Source organism: Chelonia mydas, chromosome 6 (assembly GCF_015237465.2).
Source record: "Chelonia mydas isolate rCheMyd1 chromosome 6, rCheMyd1.pri.v2, whole genome shotgun sequence".
In the NCBI taxonomy this organism is placed as follows: domain Eukaryota; kingdom Metazoa; phylum Chordata; order Testudines; family Cheloniidae; genus Chelonia; species Chelonia mydas.
In genome coordinates, this window is record NC_051246.2 from 28,793,472 (window position 1) to 28,812,966 (window position 19,495).

General features: G+C 40.8%; 1 protein-coding gene across 1 annotated transcript in view; it reads right to left on the minus strand.

The window, feature by feature from the left end:
* TRPM5 (transient receptor potential cation channel subfamily M member 5) overlaps nucleotides 1-19,026 on the minus strand; it is a 59,411-nt gene extending 40,385 nt beyond the window's left edge. Inside the window, exons 1-6 of the mRNA XM_043548745.1 lie at nucleotides 18,926-19,026; nucleotides 16,414-16,567; nucleotides 9,747-9,927; nucleotides 7,744-7,910; nucleotides 5,271-5,451; nucleotides 1,594-1,658 (exon numbers count right to left, since the gene is read on the minus strand). Coding sequence (XP_043404680.1) covers nucleotides 1,594-1,658; nucleotides 5,271-5,451; nucleotides 7,744-7,910; nucleotides 9,747-9,927; nucleotides 16,414-16,530 — 711 coding nt within the window. The 5' untranslated portion in view covers nucleotides 16,531-16,567; nucleotides 18,926-19,026. The remainder of the gene's footprint in view (nucleotides 1-1,593; nucleotides 1,659-5,270; nucleotides 5,452-7,743; nucleotides 7,911-9,746; nucleotides 9,928-16,413; nucleotides 16,568-18,925) is intronic.
* Nucleotides 19,027-19,495: the final 469 nt, after the last annotated feature.

Sequence of the window (19,495 nt, forward strand, 5' to 3'; positions counted from 1 at the left end):
AGAAAAAAATCTGACAACTCAGGCTATTGCTAGATTTAAAAAGAGCAAATACAAAAATTAAGAATCGATAATAGCTTTTTTTGAGGTCCAGCTTAAAGGTTACAAGCAAAACAAAAGCACCTGGGGTTACCACAGAGGAATCCACAAGCCATAAAGAAATAAACCTAATCACGTCTTCCTAGACATTTCCTGATCTACTTACATTTCTGGGGTTTTAAATGAGAAGTTTCTAGGTATGATCTAATGATTTTTCATACCTGGCCCAAAGCTTCTTACAGCATAGTTCCAGCCCTGTCTCTCCTCCAGGAGAACAACACAGACAAACAAAGGGGAAGTTTTTCCCCCCCAATTTTAAAAAGTTCTAGCCTTCCCATTGTCCCTTTTGGTTAGGTGCCCACTCCCTTCCTTTTACCTATCCAGAGAGATTTTTTAACCCTTTACAGGTAAAGCAAGTAGAGAACAACTACTAAGGGGGATTTTATAGCTAACTGGCTGGCTTTTTGCTTTCAAAAAAAAAAAAAAGTGAGGGTCATTCACCACTGCAACAGATTTACAAAGTGTCTGGTAGATCCTCCATCACTTGGAATCTTTAAATCAAGGCTGGCTGTCTTATTAAAGTGAGATGCTCTAGTTCAAACAATCTGTTGGGCTCAACGTAGGAATTACTGGGTGAAATTCTATGGTCTGTTATGCAGGAAGTCAGTGAAGATAAAATGGAAATTGAAGAAAAACTATGTCACCCAGCTAGAAAGTCTGTTTCCAAACATAATGTGTGGAGTTGCTGGGGAAAAGATCAAAGCTGAATCTTCAGGTCAATTTACAAACGCTGCTAAGACAGAGTTGGCAGTGTACCGCACTGAGCCCACTGTTCCATAAAGAGAAGATCTGGTGGAAATATGATGCTATGAGACCAGCACATACTGGTCTCATAGCACTGCAAATCTGCCATTGTGTTTCCCTGAGTTCTGAGAGGCAGCATTGAATATGCAATGTCTGATCATTGCCAGGAAAAGCTGCCTGGCTACAGGGGTGCTGGAACAATTTGTATAGTGGGGATGCTGAGAGCTATTGAACCAAACTGTAGACCCTGTATATGATGGAAACCACTCCAAGCCCACGGGTGTGGGAGCACCTCTAGTTCCAGCACCTATGCCTCTATAATCTGTTTTTACTTGCTTTGTAAGTAATGGCTAGTATTTCTAATTCACCAGATTTTTTTTCAGATTTCCACTGCTCACTTTCTACGGTGTTAACTAGATGTGTAGTCAGATAGGAAACTTAAGTGATCTGAGGATACTTTTAAAACTAAGCAATATTTCTGTTGAATTTGTTCAAACTGCACTATTTCTTGCAGCAAAGGATGTACTGATGAAGCTAATGCATCTAAGTTGAATTTTTAATTTTTTTGTACTAAAAAATTAACTGTTATACAAATTGTATAATATCTTACTACTTGGATTTGTAGTTGGCACCCAGCAAAACGTTCTGCTAAGTGAATTTTATTTAATATTTGACAGTTACAAAACATGGATTTGTTTACCTCCTTGGGGTATTTTTAGAATGAATTTTTAAATATCACAAGTAGCTTCTTACCTCAAGTGTTTTTGGTCCTCCATTTACCAGTAAACAAAGCACAGGGATTTCAATGCTACCTGTTCCTGTGAAATAGATGAGAAAACGTTTACATTCCTAACATTCATAAAGATGATGATGTGTTGCTGCCATCTTCTGGAAAGCATTGTGCCATCATATTGTCCATGGGCTGAAACAAGAGCAATGGACCCTGAGAACACGGGCAATAGGATGGTTGACAGCAAAGGCTGTGAAAAGCACTATGGTCCAGTGGTTAGCGTGTTAGCCACGGGCTTGGGACAAGGGTTCAATTCCTTGCTGTGCCACAGACTTCCTGTGTGACCTTGGACAATCGGTTAGTATCTTTGTGCACCTGTCTGTAAAACAGGAATAATAGCCCTGCCCACCTCACAGGCATGTTGTGAGGATAAATGCATTAATGACTGTGAGGTGTTAATGACTCTGAGGTGGCACCCATACTACCGTGATGAGTGCCACCTAAGTACCTAGGATGGATGGCGAGGCCCTGGGAGAACCAGTATTTGGAATGCTAGGTTGAATACAATTAGAACATACACAGCAAATGGATTCTAACTATTGTCCACTTGTCCTGACTTAAAAAGCTGTCAGTGTCCTAGATGCTAGAAAAACAAGATGGTGGTGGCTGTTCCTCTGTTTCCAATAGGATCATGAATGCTTCATATGGAATTAGGGTGATCCTCTTTAACTTTCTGATGCATAGCCTCTGAGCAGATGTTGGGCCCCCAATCCTGAAGGGAGCTCTCTGTAGCCAGACTCCTCACTGCATCTATGCACACGCTTACCATTATAGATGCATAAAGCTGTTTTTTGGTTTTAATTTTTAAAAAATGTACTTCAAACTTTCAACTAAAACTTTTTATAGTGGGAAGTTTTGACGAGTGGTATTGTTAAAAAACGCTGAATTTTTGAGAAAAATGTTTTTTTCATTGAAAAATTGTAATTTTGACCATCTCTCCCGATGTGGAGCCATCACATGGGATAAGTCATGTGCATCAGGTTAATCATGTCAGTATATGTTTGCCGGATCTGGGACTAAACTATGCAGAAAAATGTGAAGACAGAATGTAGGAAAAGGGAAAATAAATGGAAAAGTGATATGAATGAGAGGACTATGTAATTCTGTTAAGGACAGATGACTCAGATCTGAGCCAGAATCAACCATACATTTCTTTCTTAATGTTCTGTTAGGTTGCTTCACATCAGCCTACAGTGAGATGCAACTTTACATGATGCAATAACTTTGACCATTTAAAAGTCTGCAGACATGAATTTTTAACCATTTTCACAGCAGCATGCAAAAAAGCTGAAGTAGTCATCCTTCACAGTTCCCCAACAGCTGCTGCATTTATTTCTAGAGATAGCACAACTGAAGTTCATACTGTAAAATCTACCAAGTGCATTTCAAATGGGCCTGCAAGTATGTCTAAAAAAAGTGGCTCCCACCAAAAAAAACAAAACAAAACAAAAAACCCTCTGTAGAGTCAAGTGATGAATGCACCAATAAATTGCAAGGGGAAGAGGAGTATTTGGATCAAGTGATTTTTAAACATCTTTTATTTATTTATCTTTTTTTATTATTAGGTTGCCTGAAATAATGTATAAATCACCACTTCCCTCTCCATGAGATATCCCAGAATAACCAGTGCAGGTGGTGACAGAACTAACACAGAACTCAGCTGGAGCATGAAGATGACATATAGTGGGGTCAGTTGTGACTTTGTCTTGTACCGTGTGACAAGTTTTTGCTATTTGTCTTTAAAATAAAATTCTAGTCTGCAAAGTGACTCTTGCTTAGTTAACAAGTAAAAAGAGGTTATTTCTAAATGCCAGCCCTGCAAACTCAGCCTGAGATTTGAGTCAAACTGGGTTCTTTCCTATATGAATATCATCACCCTTAACAAACATTCTTTAGGCTCATTCTCATTCCCTGTGAGGTTTCAGAGTAGCAGCTGTGTTAGTCTGTATCTGCAAAAAGAACGGGAGTACTTGTGGCACCTTAGAGACTAACAAATTTATTTGAGCATAAGATTTCGTGGGCTACAGCCCACTTCATCGGATGCATAGAATGGAACATATAGTAAGAATATATATACTTGTGGCACCTTAGAGACTAACATATATATATATTCTTACTATATGTTCCATTCTATGCATCCGATGAAGTGGGCTGTAGCCCACGAAAGCTTATGCTCAAATAAATTTGTTAGTCTCTAAGGTGCCACAAGTACTCCTATTCTCTGTTAGTCAATGCAGCCGCATTGAGGGCAGAATTTGGAGTTTAGTTAACAATTCTGATGAGTGAGAAGAGAGATTATCTAGCTCACTTTCTGTTAGCTACGTTAGCTCTGCAGATATAGAAGCAAGAAGAAGTGAAAACACTTTCCACTATGGATGGAATTCCCCCTGTGCGGATGATTGGTATGGGGCCTTATGTAACACTTAAGTCCCATTTTAAACAGGGCTTAAGTAGTTTTAAGTGGTGCATGGACCTTGCACTGTCTTTACAGGGTTGAATTTCTCCCTCAAGTAAATGGACATGACTGAGCATTTCAGCGAGCCCCTCGTTCCATGATGGATGTCATGTCTCCTGGAGTGAGAGCCAGCAATCCATGAATTTGGGGGGGATCTAAAATGATAGTACAGTATGCTGAATGCCCCTCTCTTATAGCTGTTATTTGGGGGTACTTAATCTACATTTATTTTCAGTTCTTTAAAGCTTCTTGCATGTCAGCTTTGAGCATTGAAGGATAGCCTTGTGCTTAAGGAGCTAGACTGGGATGTGGGAGTTCAGTTCCCAGCTCTGTGTGTCACCCTGAGTAAGTCACTTAATCCCTTTTTGACCTCAATTTCCCAACAATTAAAAGTGGATAATAATACTTCCTTTATGTCTTGTCTGTTTAGACAGTCCCTGCCCCTAGGAGTTTACCGTCTCTTACTATATATATGTATGTATGTATAGTGCTTGGCACAATGGGCCCTGATTTCAGCTGGAGGCTCTAGGTGTTACTAGAGTATGAATATTGTGATAACTTGATTGACTAAAAGGTGTAGCCAGTTGTTTGACTACACTTGTGGTTTGTTCCTAAAAAAGTTCAAGAGACCAAATAACCGAACTTAAGCAGATGTATTGTCTAAAGTCAAAGCAGTACAATATGAAGAGGAGACATAAGTACCCTCCTTCCAAGAACCAATCCTTACCTCCCAGCATGGTCACCTTACACAGAAGGTGTGCGTCAAAGATATGCATTTCAGCTAGTATCTATAATATGTTTTTAAGAATTACAAAATTCTTTGCACGTCACTAAAATCCAACCCACCACTTTGTAACAGTTGCTCAACTTGTTTTTGTTCTGTACTTTTCTTATCTTATCTCTGTTTTGGATACTACATTCCAAACCAGTTTCCATGAAGATACCTGTAGTAGGACATAGATTGAATGTATTTTGATTCTGACAGATTTTGCATTTGCTAATACCAAAGCTGACTTAGCTTTAGAAAGAGTTATGGGATACTTAGCATGAATGAACAAACATGAACATAATATCATTCAAATATAAAACTTTGCTAATATTTAATGCATATTGATATGGTGTGCAATTTGTATAACATATACATATTGGCTAACAACTTGATTAATTTCTTTTGCATCTACCTACCTCCATACCCAGTGCGCTGTTCTGAAATGTGTTTCTCCAAGGTGAGCCGTAGTTTAGTAGTTCCATCTGGCTCATCTGGATTTATCTGATCCACCAAAATAAAATGGGAGTGATTGTTGTCAAGGGAGTACAGTGGCCCTTGGCCTTTATCATCTGACTTGTAGCATACAAGATTTTCATTCTAGAAAAGAGAGAGGTTAATCTTTATAAAATAGATTTTCTATTTTTGTCTGATTTTAGTGGTTTTGCACTATGTCATAGAAGAAAATAAATATTCAGACACTTCCAATAAAGTCTCTTTTATAAGTTGGGAGAAAGAGAATGGCATCTGTGTAAAAGATGCCAGATTGGGCACCGGTAGAAAAATAAAGTCTTCTGAGTCTCCCTTTTGGATTCTGCAAAATATATTGACACCAAACATCTTGTTTGTGATGGGGGCATCAGTTCAGAACTCCTGGAAATATGTTTTTTCTGATCTTAGACAAATGACAAGGGCTACAAACCCTGATGACTGGGGAATAGAGCCTGAAGGGTTCCAAGGACCAAAGTCTCTGCTAATGGAAATACCCCCATTTACATGGACTTCCATTGCATTAGGTCTGTCTTTACACCAGCAGTTAATTTAGTGCACTATATGTACATACTAATTCAAACTATGCAGCATTACTTTGTTGGCAAGACTATGCATGGTCTAATCGATCAGTTCTGAACTTAGGAGTTGCACTCTCTGGGGAATGGGTCACAAAAAGTGTGTGTGTGTGTTTGGGGAGGGCGTAACCCTTCCTCTTTCTCCCTCTTCCCCTCTCCCATGACCAGATGGGTGGGATGTCCTGAAACTTTTTTTTTGTTGCAACATGGAGTCACTGCCCAGAAAAGGCTGAGAACCACTGTCTAGGCACAAAAGCTTTATATACACACATATAATTTGCCCCATTCTGGCAATAAATCCCTTCTTCCTGGAGTTCATCTGTTTATTATTTGGGTGTATTGTCAGTGGCAACTCAAACTAGGATTGCCCACCTCTCTTGTCTTCTCTCATCATGATCCTTTCATTTAGCTCACATTGCAGTAGGATGGTTTTCAATAAATAAACAAACACACTCCTCTTCCCGTTCCCCTTCCTCCCCACTGACACTTAACACTGGGCTCTAGCAAGATACAGCCAATTTGTCTGCTCCGTTGTTTTGCTTGTTTGTTGATTTCCTTTTCCCTTCCCTCCTGCTGTCTTTTTGTTTTGTATGTTTAGATCCTCTGGGTAGAGATGTCATGTTATGTGTCTGGACAGTTCTGTGTACAGCACTGGTACCATATAAATAATTTAATGACTGGGGCCTGAGGGTGAGGAGCACATTTCAGTAGCCAAGGGCCAAATCCTAGGCCTAGGGGCCCTCTGCAACACCAAGCCCTCTAATGACACAGTTTGGCCAGGGGTCACAAGGAACTGTCGAGGTGTATTCCTGAAGGGCCCAGATCCTTCTTGTTCTCTGGGGCCAAGGATGAGGCACTGAGCACATCTGTGACACTAACTGATAAATAAAAACATGAAGAATTAGCCCCAGGATCAAGGATCTGCAACTGGCTCTCTTGTGCTGTCTTCTTCTGTGTATACACAGAAACATAACCGTGTAGATCTAGATTTTTGCTCATTATCATAAACACATCTACCTTGTTGTTGTTACACTCAGACTATAATAGATACGGCAGTAGTGTGGTCAGAACAGCAGAATTGGAACCCTGATTAAATTCTGGACTCTGCTTTTGGGTCACTTATGATCTTGGGCAAGTAATTTGGGCCAACATTTTCAAAAGAGGTCACTGACTTTATATGCTCAAATTGGGACCATTTGGACCTAATTGCCGAAGAGCTTTGCACCCAGAGCTCCCACTGACTGCCGATAAAACAAGGGTTGCTCAGTACTTCTGAAATTCAGATCCAAAGTATATTAAGCGGGGCACCAAAAATCACAGGCATTCAAATTCAACGACCACTTAATGACAACTTCAGCTTTAAACCTGCCTGGCTCAGGTTCCCTATCATATAGAATTGTTTGTTTAACAAACTTCGTAAGGGGAAAAAAATTTTTTTTTGAGATCTTCAGATAAAAGGTGACATAAGCAAAAAGTATTAGTGGTATCCTATTAATATATAAAAAAGTTCTTCCTCCAAGTTCTTCTTAAGTCAGCACTTTTCTCCTGGACTCTGTACTAATCAAATGTATAATACCGACACCTGTTGGATATTTGCAGCATTGCTTGTTACGCAGGGGGCGATATCTATGGATTGCCTGCACATGGTGCAAAATCATTATGATCGTAATATAATTTCAGATCTTTCCTGTTCATTCTCATTTTGCTCCTTGGGTTTGTCATCTTGGGCAGCTCAATTGTTTTGCTGCTTACCATTAGTAATTATTTTTGGAGAGGCAGTTCATATTTAAATGACCCCATACTGTAAGTGTTATGAGAAAAATACCTTCACATTGTCCAGAATCTCTCTGTGCTGAATTTTTGCCAGTGAAGTTATTCCTATTGCAATCACTCTTACTCTGGCTGAAGTACTAGCCAGCATGTGATTTTGGACTGCTTGCCCTATATGCCTCGTTATTCCAACACGTAGAGCGCTGGTAAAGAGCCAGGCACCTGAAATTAATTCAATAAGAACATTATGGAGTTAGTTGCTTTACCATTTGGTATATAAGTACCTCTAACTATGTGTCTGTCCAGGCTGGCTCTAGATATTTTTCGGGCCTTTGAGAAGTCAGATCTTTGAGGCCTCTAGTGGATATCGATAATTTGTGTCATTACATATAGAATCACAGTCTGTACTAAACAGGACACTTTTATTAAAGAAAGCAATGACAAACGATAGGTACAAACAAACATGTTCCAGCTTTGTCATCTTGGTTTAGCAGGGACCATACTCTCATCTGGGATGTTCAATGGAGCACAGAGAATCATCTAGTGGCGGAATGATATTACTGGAAGTAAAGATATGACAGTCTGCATATCTGAGGCAGTACTAGTTCTTGGGGCAAGGAGGGTGGGAACTGGGGAGGTGGCATCTTGCAGTTGGGATGAAGAACTAAATTGGGAGGACTGATCGTGTGATGTTGGAAATGGCTGTTAGATGAGTTGCTGGGTTAGGGGTTTTCCATTTAGCTCTATGGGAAAGTATCTGACACTCTCTTTGCCTTGCTCTCTGGCGTACTGGAGAGCGGACTCCGCAAAAGAGCCGGGCTCTGTTCATTCTTCATGTGCCTAGGGCAAGCCACGGTGATTACCAGACCTGGATGCTGTAGTGACAACCAAACCACTTGAGGTCCCCCTCACTAAATGATTTAGCATATTCCCCAAACTGTGTCAGTAGACAAAAAGGAAAGTAAAATAAAAATAAGCCAGAGTCCTTAGCAGTGTCCACTTGTAGGTACTGAGATGACTTGCAGCATAGGAAGTTTACACTAAGCATAAATAGAAGCTGCAATGATCTCAATAACTATTTCTGTTTATGGTACTTTTGATACTACCTTAGTACTTGGCTTTTTTTAGTAATGAAAAGCAAAACAACACTGTGACTTTTTTTCCCCCTTTGAACCAGCAAAGCACTATGAACCGAGTATATACTATATTGAGCACTAAAGTATGCTTTAAGCACTTCATAAACTTCAAAATGCAGTTATGCTCATAGGGGCCAAGAAAAAATGGCCTCTTAACTGACAGATGTGTATTCAGAGTCCTATTTGCCAATTATTGTGTCAATGTCTCAAATACTTTTCATTCCTGTTAGCCCTGCAGTGAACACCAGGTAAAGTGAGCCAGATTCTCTTCTGGTTTCTGCATCACTTAACAAAATTGTCAACTCAGTTCCAATAAAAAATTCTTTGAATGGTGAGGATGTGATACCCACAATAGGTCAGTTTGACTTTCAGATTCCAGGTTGAGTTTGATGGGCTGCCAGTTGAGACACAAACACACACTTTTAATCATAAGGTGAAGAGATTCAGATGGTATTTTTCAGAAGTGCTCTCTTGTCTCAACTCTGTTCCCACTGCAGCCAAGACTGACTTCAATGGAAGTGTAGTTAGGCCAATGCTGAGTGCTTTTGAAAATCCTACCACTACTAGGGAGCTGGAGAGAGAAAATTGATATGGATCCCACGGTGACACTTTTTTCCCCATCACCTTTTAGAGCATAACTGCACTTCAAATGTTTATCAGTTGCAAGAACCACTGTCTGAAGTAATTTGGATGAAGTAGTAAATAACTGAGATAGTCATACTGCAGTAACTTGTATCATTAATAAATATCTTAATACAGGTGTAGGCCACCATCCAGCAAAGCCCTTAAGCATGTGTTTAATTGTTATGCATATGAGCTGTTCCACTGAAATTAATGATGAAAGATTGGCAAATGCTGGATGGGGACTCTTTAGGGCAGAGGTAGAAGAAATTAAGTTCCCAATTTTAGAAGTTGAACCAACCAGTACTTTCTGCGACCTTTACAAGTCCTTTTCTTAAGGTGTCCCGTAACCAAGGTTTCATTTGGAAGTTTTCTTCTTCTCCAACTAAAGAGACAACCAAGTTGGGAGCAGATAGGTTCCATTTGTTGATCATAATATCAAATATAACTCCAGGATGGATGGCACATGGAACTTTAACAAACTGTAATAAACAAAAGGGCACTGCGTAACAAGATAGCAGTACAGTATAACCCCTATCTTTACAAACTAATTGGTAAAATGATACTTCTCAAAATCACAGCAAATACAGCGCATAAGTTGCAGTGTGGTACACTGCATTTCTTTCTTCTTGTCCTTCAAACCACTATAAAGTGATTTCCAATGCATTGGAGGCATCAGAACATGAAGAGATGCTGACTTGTTCTTCCTCAACATCATTTTTATGTGATTTCCCTCTCTCTCCCCTTTGTCCTCCCATTAGTGGAAATGGTTCATATACCTGGTCATTAGCAAGACTGGTGTTGATCAAATTACAGTTTTACTGTAGAGGATGGGTCAGAGATGTTCTGTATATACTTGGAACAGATGGGAAAAATCCTTCACCATAACAGTGAAATACTTTACTGATAGACCTCAATATTAAAAAAAGAAGGAGTTTGTCTCCAAGAAGAGCGAGACTTGGCATATCAGGTAAAGGTGGTGTAGGATGTAAAACCTTTTGTGGACAGGAAGCCTGTGCTGGGGTGTACAAACCCCACACCGGCAGTGACAGAGTTTAAGGGGAGCTTGACAACTCAATTAGCCCAATCTGTGTCACCTGCAGGGGAGACAGGTCATTAAGGACTAGACCCAGCTGGGGAGAACCAGACTGGATGTTTCCTGTAAATATAGGGCAAGAAAGAGGTGACCCCAGAGAGAGGTAGTTGTGAGTTTGTGCTCTCTGGGAAAGGAACTACAGAGGGGTCTATAGGAAGGAGTTTGTACGCTGGGACTCTCCTTGAAGGGAGAAGGCAGCTGGGGAGAAGGAGACTTCAGAAACAGGCCTGGGAAAAGAGAGACTCCAGGAGAGAGGCCCTGAGGGTCAGCAGCTTGAGAGGAACCAGGCGTCCGGGGAGAAAGCCCTGTGAAGTGGTGCTCTGTAAAAGAGGAAGGAAGAAATCTGCAGAGGCTGGGAGAGGGGGAAAGAAACTGCAGAGAATAGCGTCTGGGGAGAGCAGAAGAGATTTTGTTTCCTTGAGTTTAGACACCCTGTGTCACAGAGTAATAGTAACATTGGCCCTTTAAGGGTATGTCTACACAGCGATTAAATACCCGTGGCTGACCTGGGTCACCTGAGTCTGGCTCAGGCAGCAGGGCCATAAAACTGCAGTATAAATGTTCAGGATCAGACTGGTGCCCGAGCTCTAGGACCCTGTGAGAGGAGAGGGCCCCAGAGCCCAGGCTCCAGCCTGAGCCTGAATGTCTACACAGCGATTTTATTTATTTTATTTTATTTTTAGCCCTGCAGCCCAATCATCATGAGTCCAACCCTGCTGACCTGGGCCAGCTGCAGCCAGGCCATGGGTCTTTTATTCCAGTGTAGACGTATCCTTAGAAGGAAGAGGTTAATGTGCCTGTGGCTGGTCAATTTAGGCTTGAGAGGGCACCTGGCCCTAGAGGGAAGGAGACTTGGAGAGTCAGAGCCTGAGAAGAGTCAGACGCAGGAGGTGGTGTGGTGAGAGCAGCCTCAGACTCTGAGGCAGGGAACAGCAACGAAGAGCTGGCAGGAGCTTCTTGGGAGAGAGCTTCAGGAGATCCAGTAGAGAAAGCTGAGCTCCTATGGGAGCTGCAACAGGAGTGTTGGAGAGAACCCGAAGAAAATCCGGCTTGGTCAGAAGAGCTGAACCCAGAAGCAAGAAAGCTGTTGTGGGTGCCCCTGAGCAGGGATAGAACTTGCAGGCAGGTCTGCAGGAGTAAAACATTGCAGGAGTGGGGAGCCCTCTGGGTGAAGAAGTGAATGAAAGGTAGGAAGAAACTGATCACTGTCCGATAGGGATGGCTGGAGAGTGGGGTCCTTGATCGGGGGCAAATGGAAATGGGAACAAAGTGCTGCTGGTATTGACTCTTGAGTGGGTGCTGTGAGGGCGATCTCCCTGGAGAGAGGAATGGGAAAATCCCACTTTGTATGTTTATTACAGAAATTGGAGAATGGTTTGACTTACAAGATTTTAGGGTATTACCGCACTGGTGTATGTGAATAAATTTATGCCCAGGGGCAGGCTTCGTATTGGAAACTGAAGGACTATGCCTCTCTTACGGATGAAAAGAAGCAAAAATTGAGACAGGTGCCTCTGCCAGAAGCTGGTGGGTGTCCCAGGCAGGGCTGACCTATCAAACTCTGGAAGATGTGATTCTCTTTGTGTGACCTGGCCGGAGGGCCATGTCACAGCCCAGACCACTGAAGTCTGGAGGGGATAGTGAAGCAGAGGGACTGCAATGCTGAGTCTTGCCATGAGGAAGCACTTTAGGACAGTGAGTCTGACAGAGCCACATGTTAGGACTGATCCTGCAGACCTTGCTGAGGCAGTTCTGCCATAGGAATTGCCAGATCAGATCAATGTGTGGGTAGCCATCACCATAGTCCCTGAGCACCTCAAAATCTTCAGGTTTCAGAGTGGCAACCGTGTTTAGTCTGTATTCACAAAAAGAAAAGGAATACTTGTGGCACCTTAGAGACTAACAAATTTATTTGAGCATAAGCTTTCGTGAGCTACAGCTCACTCCACTGAATGCATCCGATGAAGTGAGCTGTAGCTCACGAAAGCTTATGCCCAAATAAATTTGTTAGTCTCTAAGGTGCCACAAGTACTCCTTTTCTTTTTTCAAAATCTTCAGTGTATTTATCCTCACCACACCCCTTTTGAGGTAGGGAAGTGCTATTATGCCCATTTCATAGATGGGGAACTGAGAATGAGAGACTAAGTGATGCCCAAAGTCACAAGTTTTAGTTTAATACTCTTCATGACACTGGCCAGTACAAAATACTTCAGAAGAAGATGCAGAAGACCCTGTAATGGACAATTATGGAAAAACCAGCCAATAGAGGGAAGTGTCTGCCCAACCTCCATCACCTAGTAGTTGACTTTTTTTGTACAGAAAGAATGAGGCTTTATATTCCTTTAAAAAAACAAAATAAACAAATGTTGGATGTTATCCATATAAATATCTAGTTATGTCTTTTAATCCTGTAAAGTTCTTGACCTCACTGGCTTCCTATGGCAATGAGTTCTACTGGTTAATTATTCATTGTGTATCTCCCCAATATCCACAGTGGTGAGGACTGATGCATTATTTAGTTCTTCTTCTTCTTCTTCTTCAATGCCCTTGTCCTCTTCAGCCCCAGTCTTGACTCCTGTGGAGCCCAGTGGGCTTAACCATTTTGTCACAGACTTCTTGTTTCTGCACTACCTAAATTATTTATTGTCTATTTTTATGTCTTTGGCTATTTGCTCTTCAAATACTTTCTTAGCCTTCCTAATTTTCATGACCTGCCTTAGTTTATGCTCTTTTCCATTGGCTTCACTTGAGCTGGATTTCTACTTTCTGTTGAATAATCTGTTGATAATTCAGTGATGCAGAGTTCAATAACGGGCAAAGATTTCTCTGATGATGTATTTACTAAATATGATACATGGTATTCATCATTGGATTGGCATTAAAGTCTAAAACAGATCAATGATGTCAATAGGATCAGCCAGAGGAAATAAACCGAAGAGCCTCAGCTCTTAAAATATTTAACAGAAGAGTATAGTACATACAAGTCTACTAGACCATTGTTATAAACTAAAACTAAGGACTGCAACCACATAACCCCATTGTACTAAGCTTTCCCAGCCACCATTCAACTGTGGACATACTCTGATATATAATTATGATCTAATTTCCTAGGGGTATTCATGTGTGTTGTCTTCATTCTATAGCAATGTGCTTTGGAAGTACCAGTGACTTAACATTTATTTATGGCACTTTAAATCACATACTGTTTTGCTTCCAATAAGGCTTTTGTTATATACTATAGAAGGTATTGTTTTTTACATAAGGATGGGTACAAATTACAAAACAACAGAAACAAAAGAAAAAGTGTTAAAACCATCTATTTATACATATTCCCTCCAACAAAATATACTTCTTCAAGGAAGCCTTAACCTGTTTTAAAAAATCTACTGAACAGTAACCTATATAACTCTCAACATGTGCACCACTCACACAAGCCATTGTGTGATCTTATCATTAACACCCTTTATCATTGCCTCCATGAATCTGATGCTTCCTTTTCTTTTTATCTTAATTTTGTTATAAGGTCTTCTGGGTGCAGACTCCAAGAGGGACTCCAGCCCCTACATGCTATTCTGATGGTGTATTAGGATGGTAAAGAAGCCCACAAGAGGCCAGGGAGGATTCCCCAGGGATAAACTTTGTATCGGACTACCTGTCCTTGCCTTGTGCTGGCCTGTTGGCATACTGTTGCGTGCTGGGGATAGAACCAAGGATGGGGAAACAAATCAAACCACTGTGGCTGGTCTGGTAATGCTGTGGAGGCTGCTATAACTGAGAGCAGCTCCTGTGGCTGCCTAAATAACATCAGAGACTGTTTGTTTTGGTCCTGCAGCAGCCTACAGTCTGAAAGGTAGAAGTTTCCTACCTACAAGTCCCCTGGGCTGTGCCTTCCAGAGAGATGCAGCATAGAATTTGATCATCCGTTTTAATTTATTTTGTATTGCACATTTATAGCGAGCTATGCATAGGCCAAGATTTTAAAAGTGCCTTGTGATTTTTGGGAACCTGTTTGGTGTGTGTGTATGGTTTTGTGTTTTTGTTTTTTGTTTTGTTTTTTTTAATGCCCAACTTGAGACATCTTAAAGGTGCTTGATGTTTCAGAGAATGGGTGCTCAGCCCTTTCTGAAAATCAGGCCCCTTAAAAGTCGTAGCAATTTTTTAATCACTAGTCACGTTTTTTAATCTTGGCTGCTAGTAACCACTTTAAAAGTATATTTGTGGTTGGAGTTTAGATAGGATCCCATTGTACTTTTGTATCTTTCCACCCTTTTCTTTTGCATCTGCCTATTTTGAATGCATGAGTTTGTTACCTTTGTATGGTCACTAAACCACACACTGCTGTGGCATCTGAGCACCTTCCAAAGTTTAAAAAATAAATAGGTGACTGACATAGATGAGGTTGTCTCCTTCTCTGTGTTGTATATTGGGTAATAATATACACCTGAGTCTTGAAGGTGTCATTTGGCTGAATATGATTGTGAATGCAAATGCATGTATGTGTCCTGTAGCGAAGTGGCTTTCAACCTTTCCAGACTACAGTACCCCTTTCAGGAGTCTGATTTGTCTTGCCTACCCCCAAGTTTCACTTCACTTAAAAACTACTTGCTTACAGAATCAGACACAAAAATACAAAGTCACAGCACACTATTACTGAAAAATTGCTGACTTTCTCATTTTTACCACATAATTATCAAATCAATTGGAATATAAATATTGTACTTACATATCCGTGTATAGTATACAGAGCAGTATAAACAAGTCCTTGTCTGCATGAAATTTTAGTTTATACTGACTTTGCTAGTGCTTTTTATGTAGCCTGTTGTAAAACTAGGTAAATATCTCAGTGAGTTGACGTACCCGCTGGAAGGCCGCTGCGTGCCCCTGGTTGAGAACCACTGCCCTAGAGGCAGTGGTCTCTAGTGGTTTGAATACAGGGCTGGGAGCCTAGGATGCTTGAATCCTCTTCCCACCTTCGCCACTGATTCACCTTAACATTACTTTGCACTTTACACATTTTGTGGCTCTCAGCTAGTGTAAATCAGTATAGCTTCATTAGGTCAAAGTAGCTATGCTGACTTACAGCAGCTGAGGATCTGCTCAGAATCCCATGCCTTCATCAGCACAAGGCTTGTTGAATGTCTAAGAGGAGAGGAGTTCTGGAGTCTCAGTGACTGTGGAGGACTTGACTCGGGGGAGTTTTACTAGGTAGCATCCAAGACCGAGATTATGGATATGGGATGGGCAGAAGGTAACAGAAACTCCTTCTGGAAGTGCAGGGGGATGAAGTCAGGGTAGAATTTCAATAAATAAATAGGCAAAGGGTACATTTAAAAATGTTTTAAATAAGTAGAAGTTTAAAAAATAGATTGATTGGGCAGAAGCTGAAATAGGCAAATGATATGCAAATAAACAAAGCTGGGAAGGGCAAAATAAACTAAAAGTGTAAATGGTTCAAAGCCATCCAGTTGTGCATGATGCTTGTTTATGTAGCTAAGTGATCTTATTACTGTCACCCCCCCCCCCTTTCTTCTGGTTTGTTGCATTTATTTGTGTCTTATTTTAAATTAGATTGTAAGCTCTTTGGGGCACGAACCATGACTTCACATGGGCTTGTACAGCACATAGCACTGATGTAGGGTGACCAGATAGAAAGTGTGAAAAATTGGGATGGGGGCGGGGTAATAGGTCCCTATATAAGAAAAAGCCCTGAATATCGGGACTGTCCCTATAAAATTGGGACATCTGGTCACCCTACACTGATGCCCTGCTCCTGTTTTTGACCTTTGCACACTACTGTAATGCAAACCAAATAATTTGACAATAGGAATAGAAGTCAAGAGCCTGAAGTTCCTCAATGGGAGAAGTATCATACCTTCCCACGTTTCTTTCCGGAAGCCATGAAGTCAATTTCTCCTGTACAGTATGGCAATTCCCTTCTGAATGCTTCTTCTTTGACATTACTGCAAAGTTTGGCTTCTGTGTCTTCCATTGGAGCAGTGGTATGATAATTATTGTAGATAGATTCTCTGAAATAATGGAGCACTTAAAGATGAGAGTTCAAAAATATTCAGGTTAGATTGGGAAAGTCAAAAAATTTACCAAAGTTAATAAATGACAATTAATCTTCATTCAAAGCGTTCATATGTATTCCCCTATTTTACCCTTTAGCACAGGAGTCGTCAGTTATTTTTTTGTTGAGGTCCACATTTCTTGGTCAAGGTCCAGACCAGAGAAAATAATTAAAAAATTAATAACAATAATTATAAGATTTTGGAGTCTGTTCAAAAGAATCTGGCTGTCTGGATTTGGCCCGCTGTCCGCCTATTGACTACCCCGGCTTTAGCATTTTGTCTTTATGGTAATATGTTACAGTAGTAGCATAACATTATGTTACAGCTAAGACTGGGGTCCGATTTGCTAAGTGGCGTGAGGGCTGCCTCCTATTATGCATATATATAGCAGAGTTTAGGATCAAATTAGATGAGAGAAAGGAAGTACTATTATACTCATCTTACAGCTAGGGAACCAAAGCACAAAGATTTGAAGTGAGTTGCCCAAGGTCACATGGGAAATCTACGGCAGAGCCAGGAATTGAACCCAGGTCTCACAAGCTGAAAAGAGGGGCCTTGGCATGAAACAACAGCTGTGGTGGTGGCAGCAACTAGCAATGTTTGTGTTGCAACTTCTTGGTGTTATCATCCCATTGTGCTACCCTGATGCTACGCTGTTGTGTAGCAACCCAAAATAACAAAGTTGATGCTTTTGTACTGGCCTGAAGCTACTTGGGGGGAGGTTCAGCCCTGCTGTTCATGAGAATGACTCACTGATTACATGTGTCTCATTTGCAGTCTGTGAGACTTGAATGGTCTATAGTTGTTGGGCACAACATAACAGTCCCATGCTCCCATCCGTACGTGGATGTAGATATGCATCTGCAGAAGAGGGAAAGCGCACCAAGACAGCATGCTCCCAACTTTGCAGAAACTCACCTATAACCAAAATCCATGAGACGTCCCTAAATGCATTAACCTGTGTGAATCTAATGGAACCATGCTATGTAGTGGGGTTTAAACCAACAATGCAGTCAGTGCAATCTGTTTGTCATGTGTCTGCTACTCTCCCACAGACTGGCTAAAGATGATTAATAATCTATCATGCTAGGGTTGAAAAAAGCAAAACCACCCAACACCTGTGTGAAAATTGTGTCTAAGTGTATCCCTCAAATACCTACGCACGCCTCAACCTGTCCTCCCTTTTTGTATTTGTCATCCCCTTGGAAGTTTCTGTTTGTGAATGAGCATTTTCGTCACAACTACTGCTTATTCCAATGAAACAGTTGCCAGCCCATCCGTGAGTGACTTCAAGAAACAAGCAGTCAAACTATCAGTTATTAAAAGTGAATATGCCCAAATTTTGTGCATATATCCATGACAAAAACAAACAACTTCCCCAGTGCTTTTAACAAGACTTTGCCAGAGTCCACAAGCCCCAAAAACTGACTGAAAAATCCAGGTCTCCTTTTTTATAATGAATGTGGATTTTTTTTTTTTTACTAAACAAATGTTTCCACGTTCTTCGTCCTTTTAAAAAATGAGGTCTGTGCCAGCAAGTCAGCACTCATGAGTGCCTCTAGAATAACAGGCTAGAGTGGTTAGAGAGTAAAAATCCTGTAAATGAACAGATTCTGTTTCAAGGTGACATGCCTTACCACATCACATGTAAGCATGCTGTCCTTCTCTTCAAGTCCCATGCACAGCCTGCATGATATCTATTTCTCTGCTTTCTCCTTTTACATTCCCTCTTTCTATTCTCTCCACCTTTAGTAACTGTCCCTTCCGCAGCCTGCTCCCACTCTTGACTTCTAAACAGCTTTGCAACCCTTCCTTCATACAGATTGCCATGCTTCTACCTTCTCTGTGAAGTCCCTCATCCCACACAGTGAAGTGTTTGCTGATACATAACTCATTTTTAAAAAAGCATGGGACCTACAAGCTATATGCTCGTCTTCATTCTTCAGTCCTGCTGCTTTTGGCACTTTCCAAACTTTCTCCCTCATCTGTATGTTATCTGTTTAGATGATGAGATTTTTGTAGCAAGGGCCTTGTCTTCATGCCCTTCTGTCAAGCTCCTAGCACTCTGTTGGCTCTAAACAAATAATAAATAATCACAGTAACTGATTGCCAGACAAATAATGGTAAAATTCAGGCTATATAATGAATTAACAGGAGAGAGTTGTGGATGGGGGAGGAATATGAGAACTATGTCTGGCCACATGCATATGGATTTCCCTCAAGTGTGGAGGTATCTGGATCTGAGGGTTTTGGTTCAGGTCCATCGCTACCTGTGAAGTTATAAAATCTCCATTGTAGACGAATTACATTTACCTTAAATAATGGGATTTCAGATTCACTCCCTTTCTTAGATCATCACCATATTACCACCAAACTCCTATTTTATTTAAATCCACTTTGTCATTGGAGATTCTGTTCTCTCTTCTAACTTTGAGGACAATATTCTGGAAAAGAATACATTTGGTTTAGAATACTCTGTAATTTGCTTTTGGCAATTATCCTTTTACAATGGAATTTATTCACTGAACAAAAGATTCTGATGAGAATACAGGTTTGAACTAACAATGTGAATTTAAGGCCGCATTCACTATGGCCCTGGACAGTTATTGACACCTGGGCAAAGTACTACCAAATCAGAAAGGGTAACATGTGACGTTCATTTTGCACTGGTGCAAATGACTGCACAGGGTATTGGTAGATTGGGCCCAATAATTTTATATAAACAAGGAAGTAAAACGTGATTATGAGAAATTTTATTGTTAAAAACTCACCTACAATCCTTTACCCATGGACAAAGTCTTACTAGTGTCCATAGTAGATGCAGGCCAGGAAGTAAGGCAGGATATAGCCCCAAGGCTAGATGGAAATCTGTTAATCAAAAGT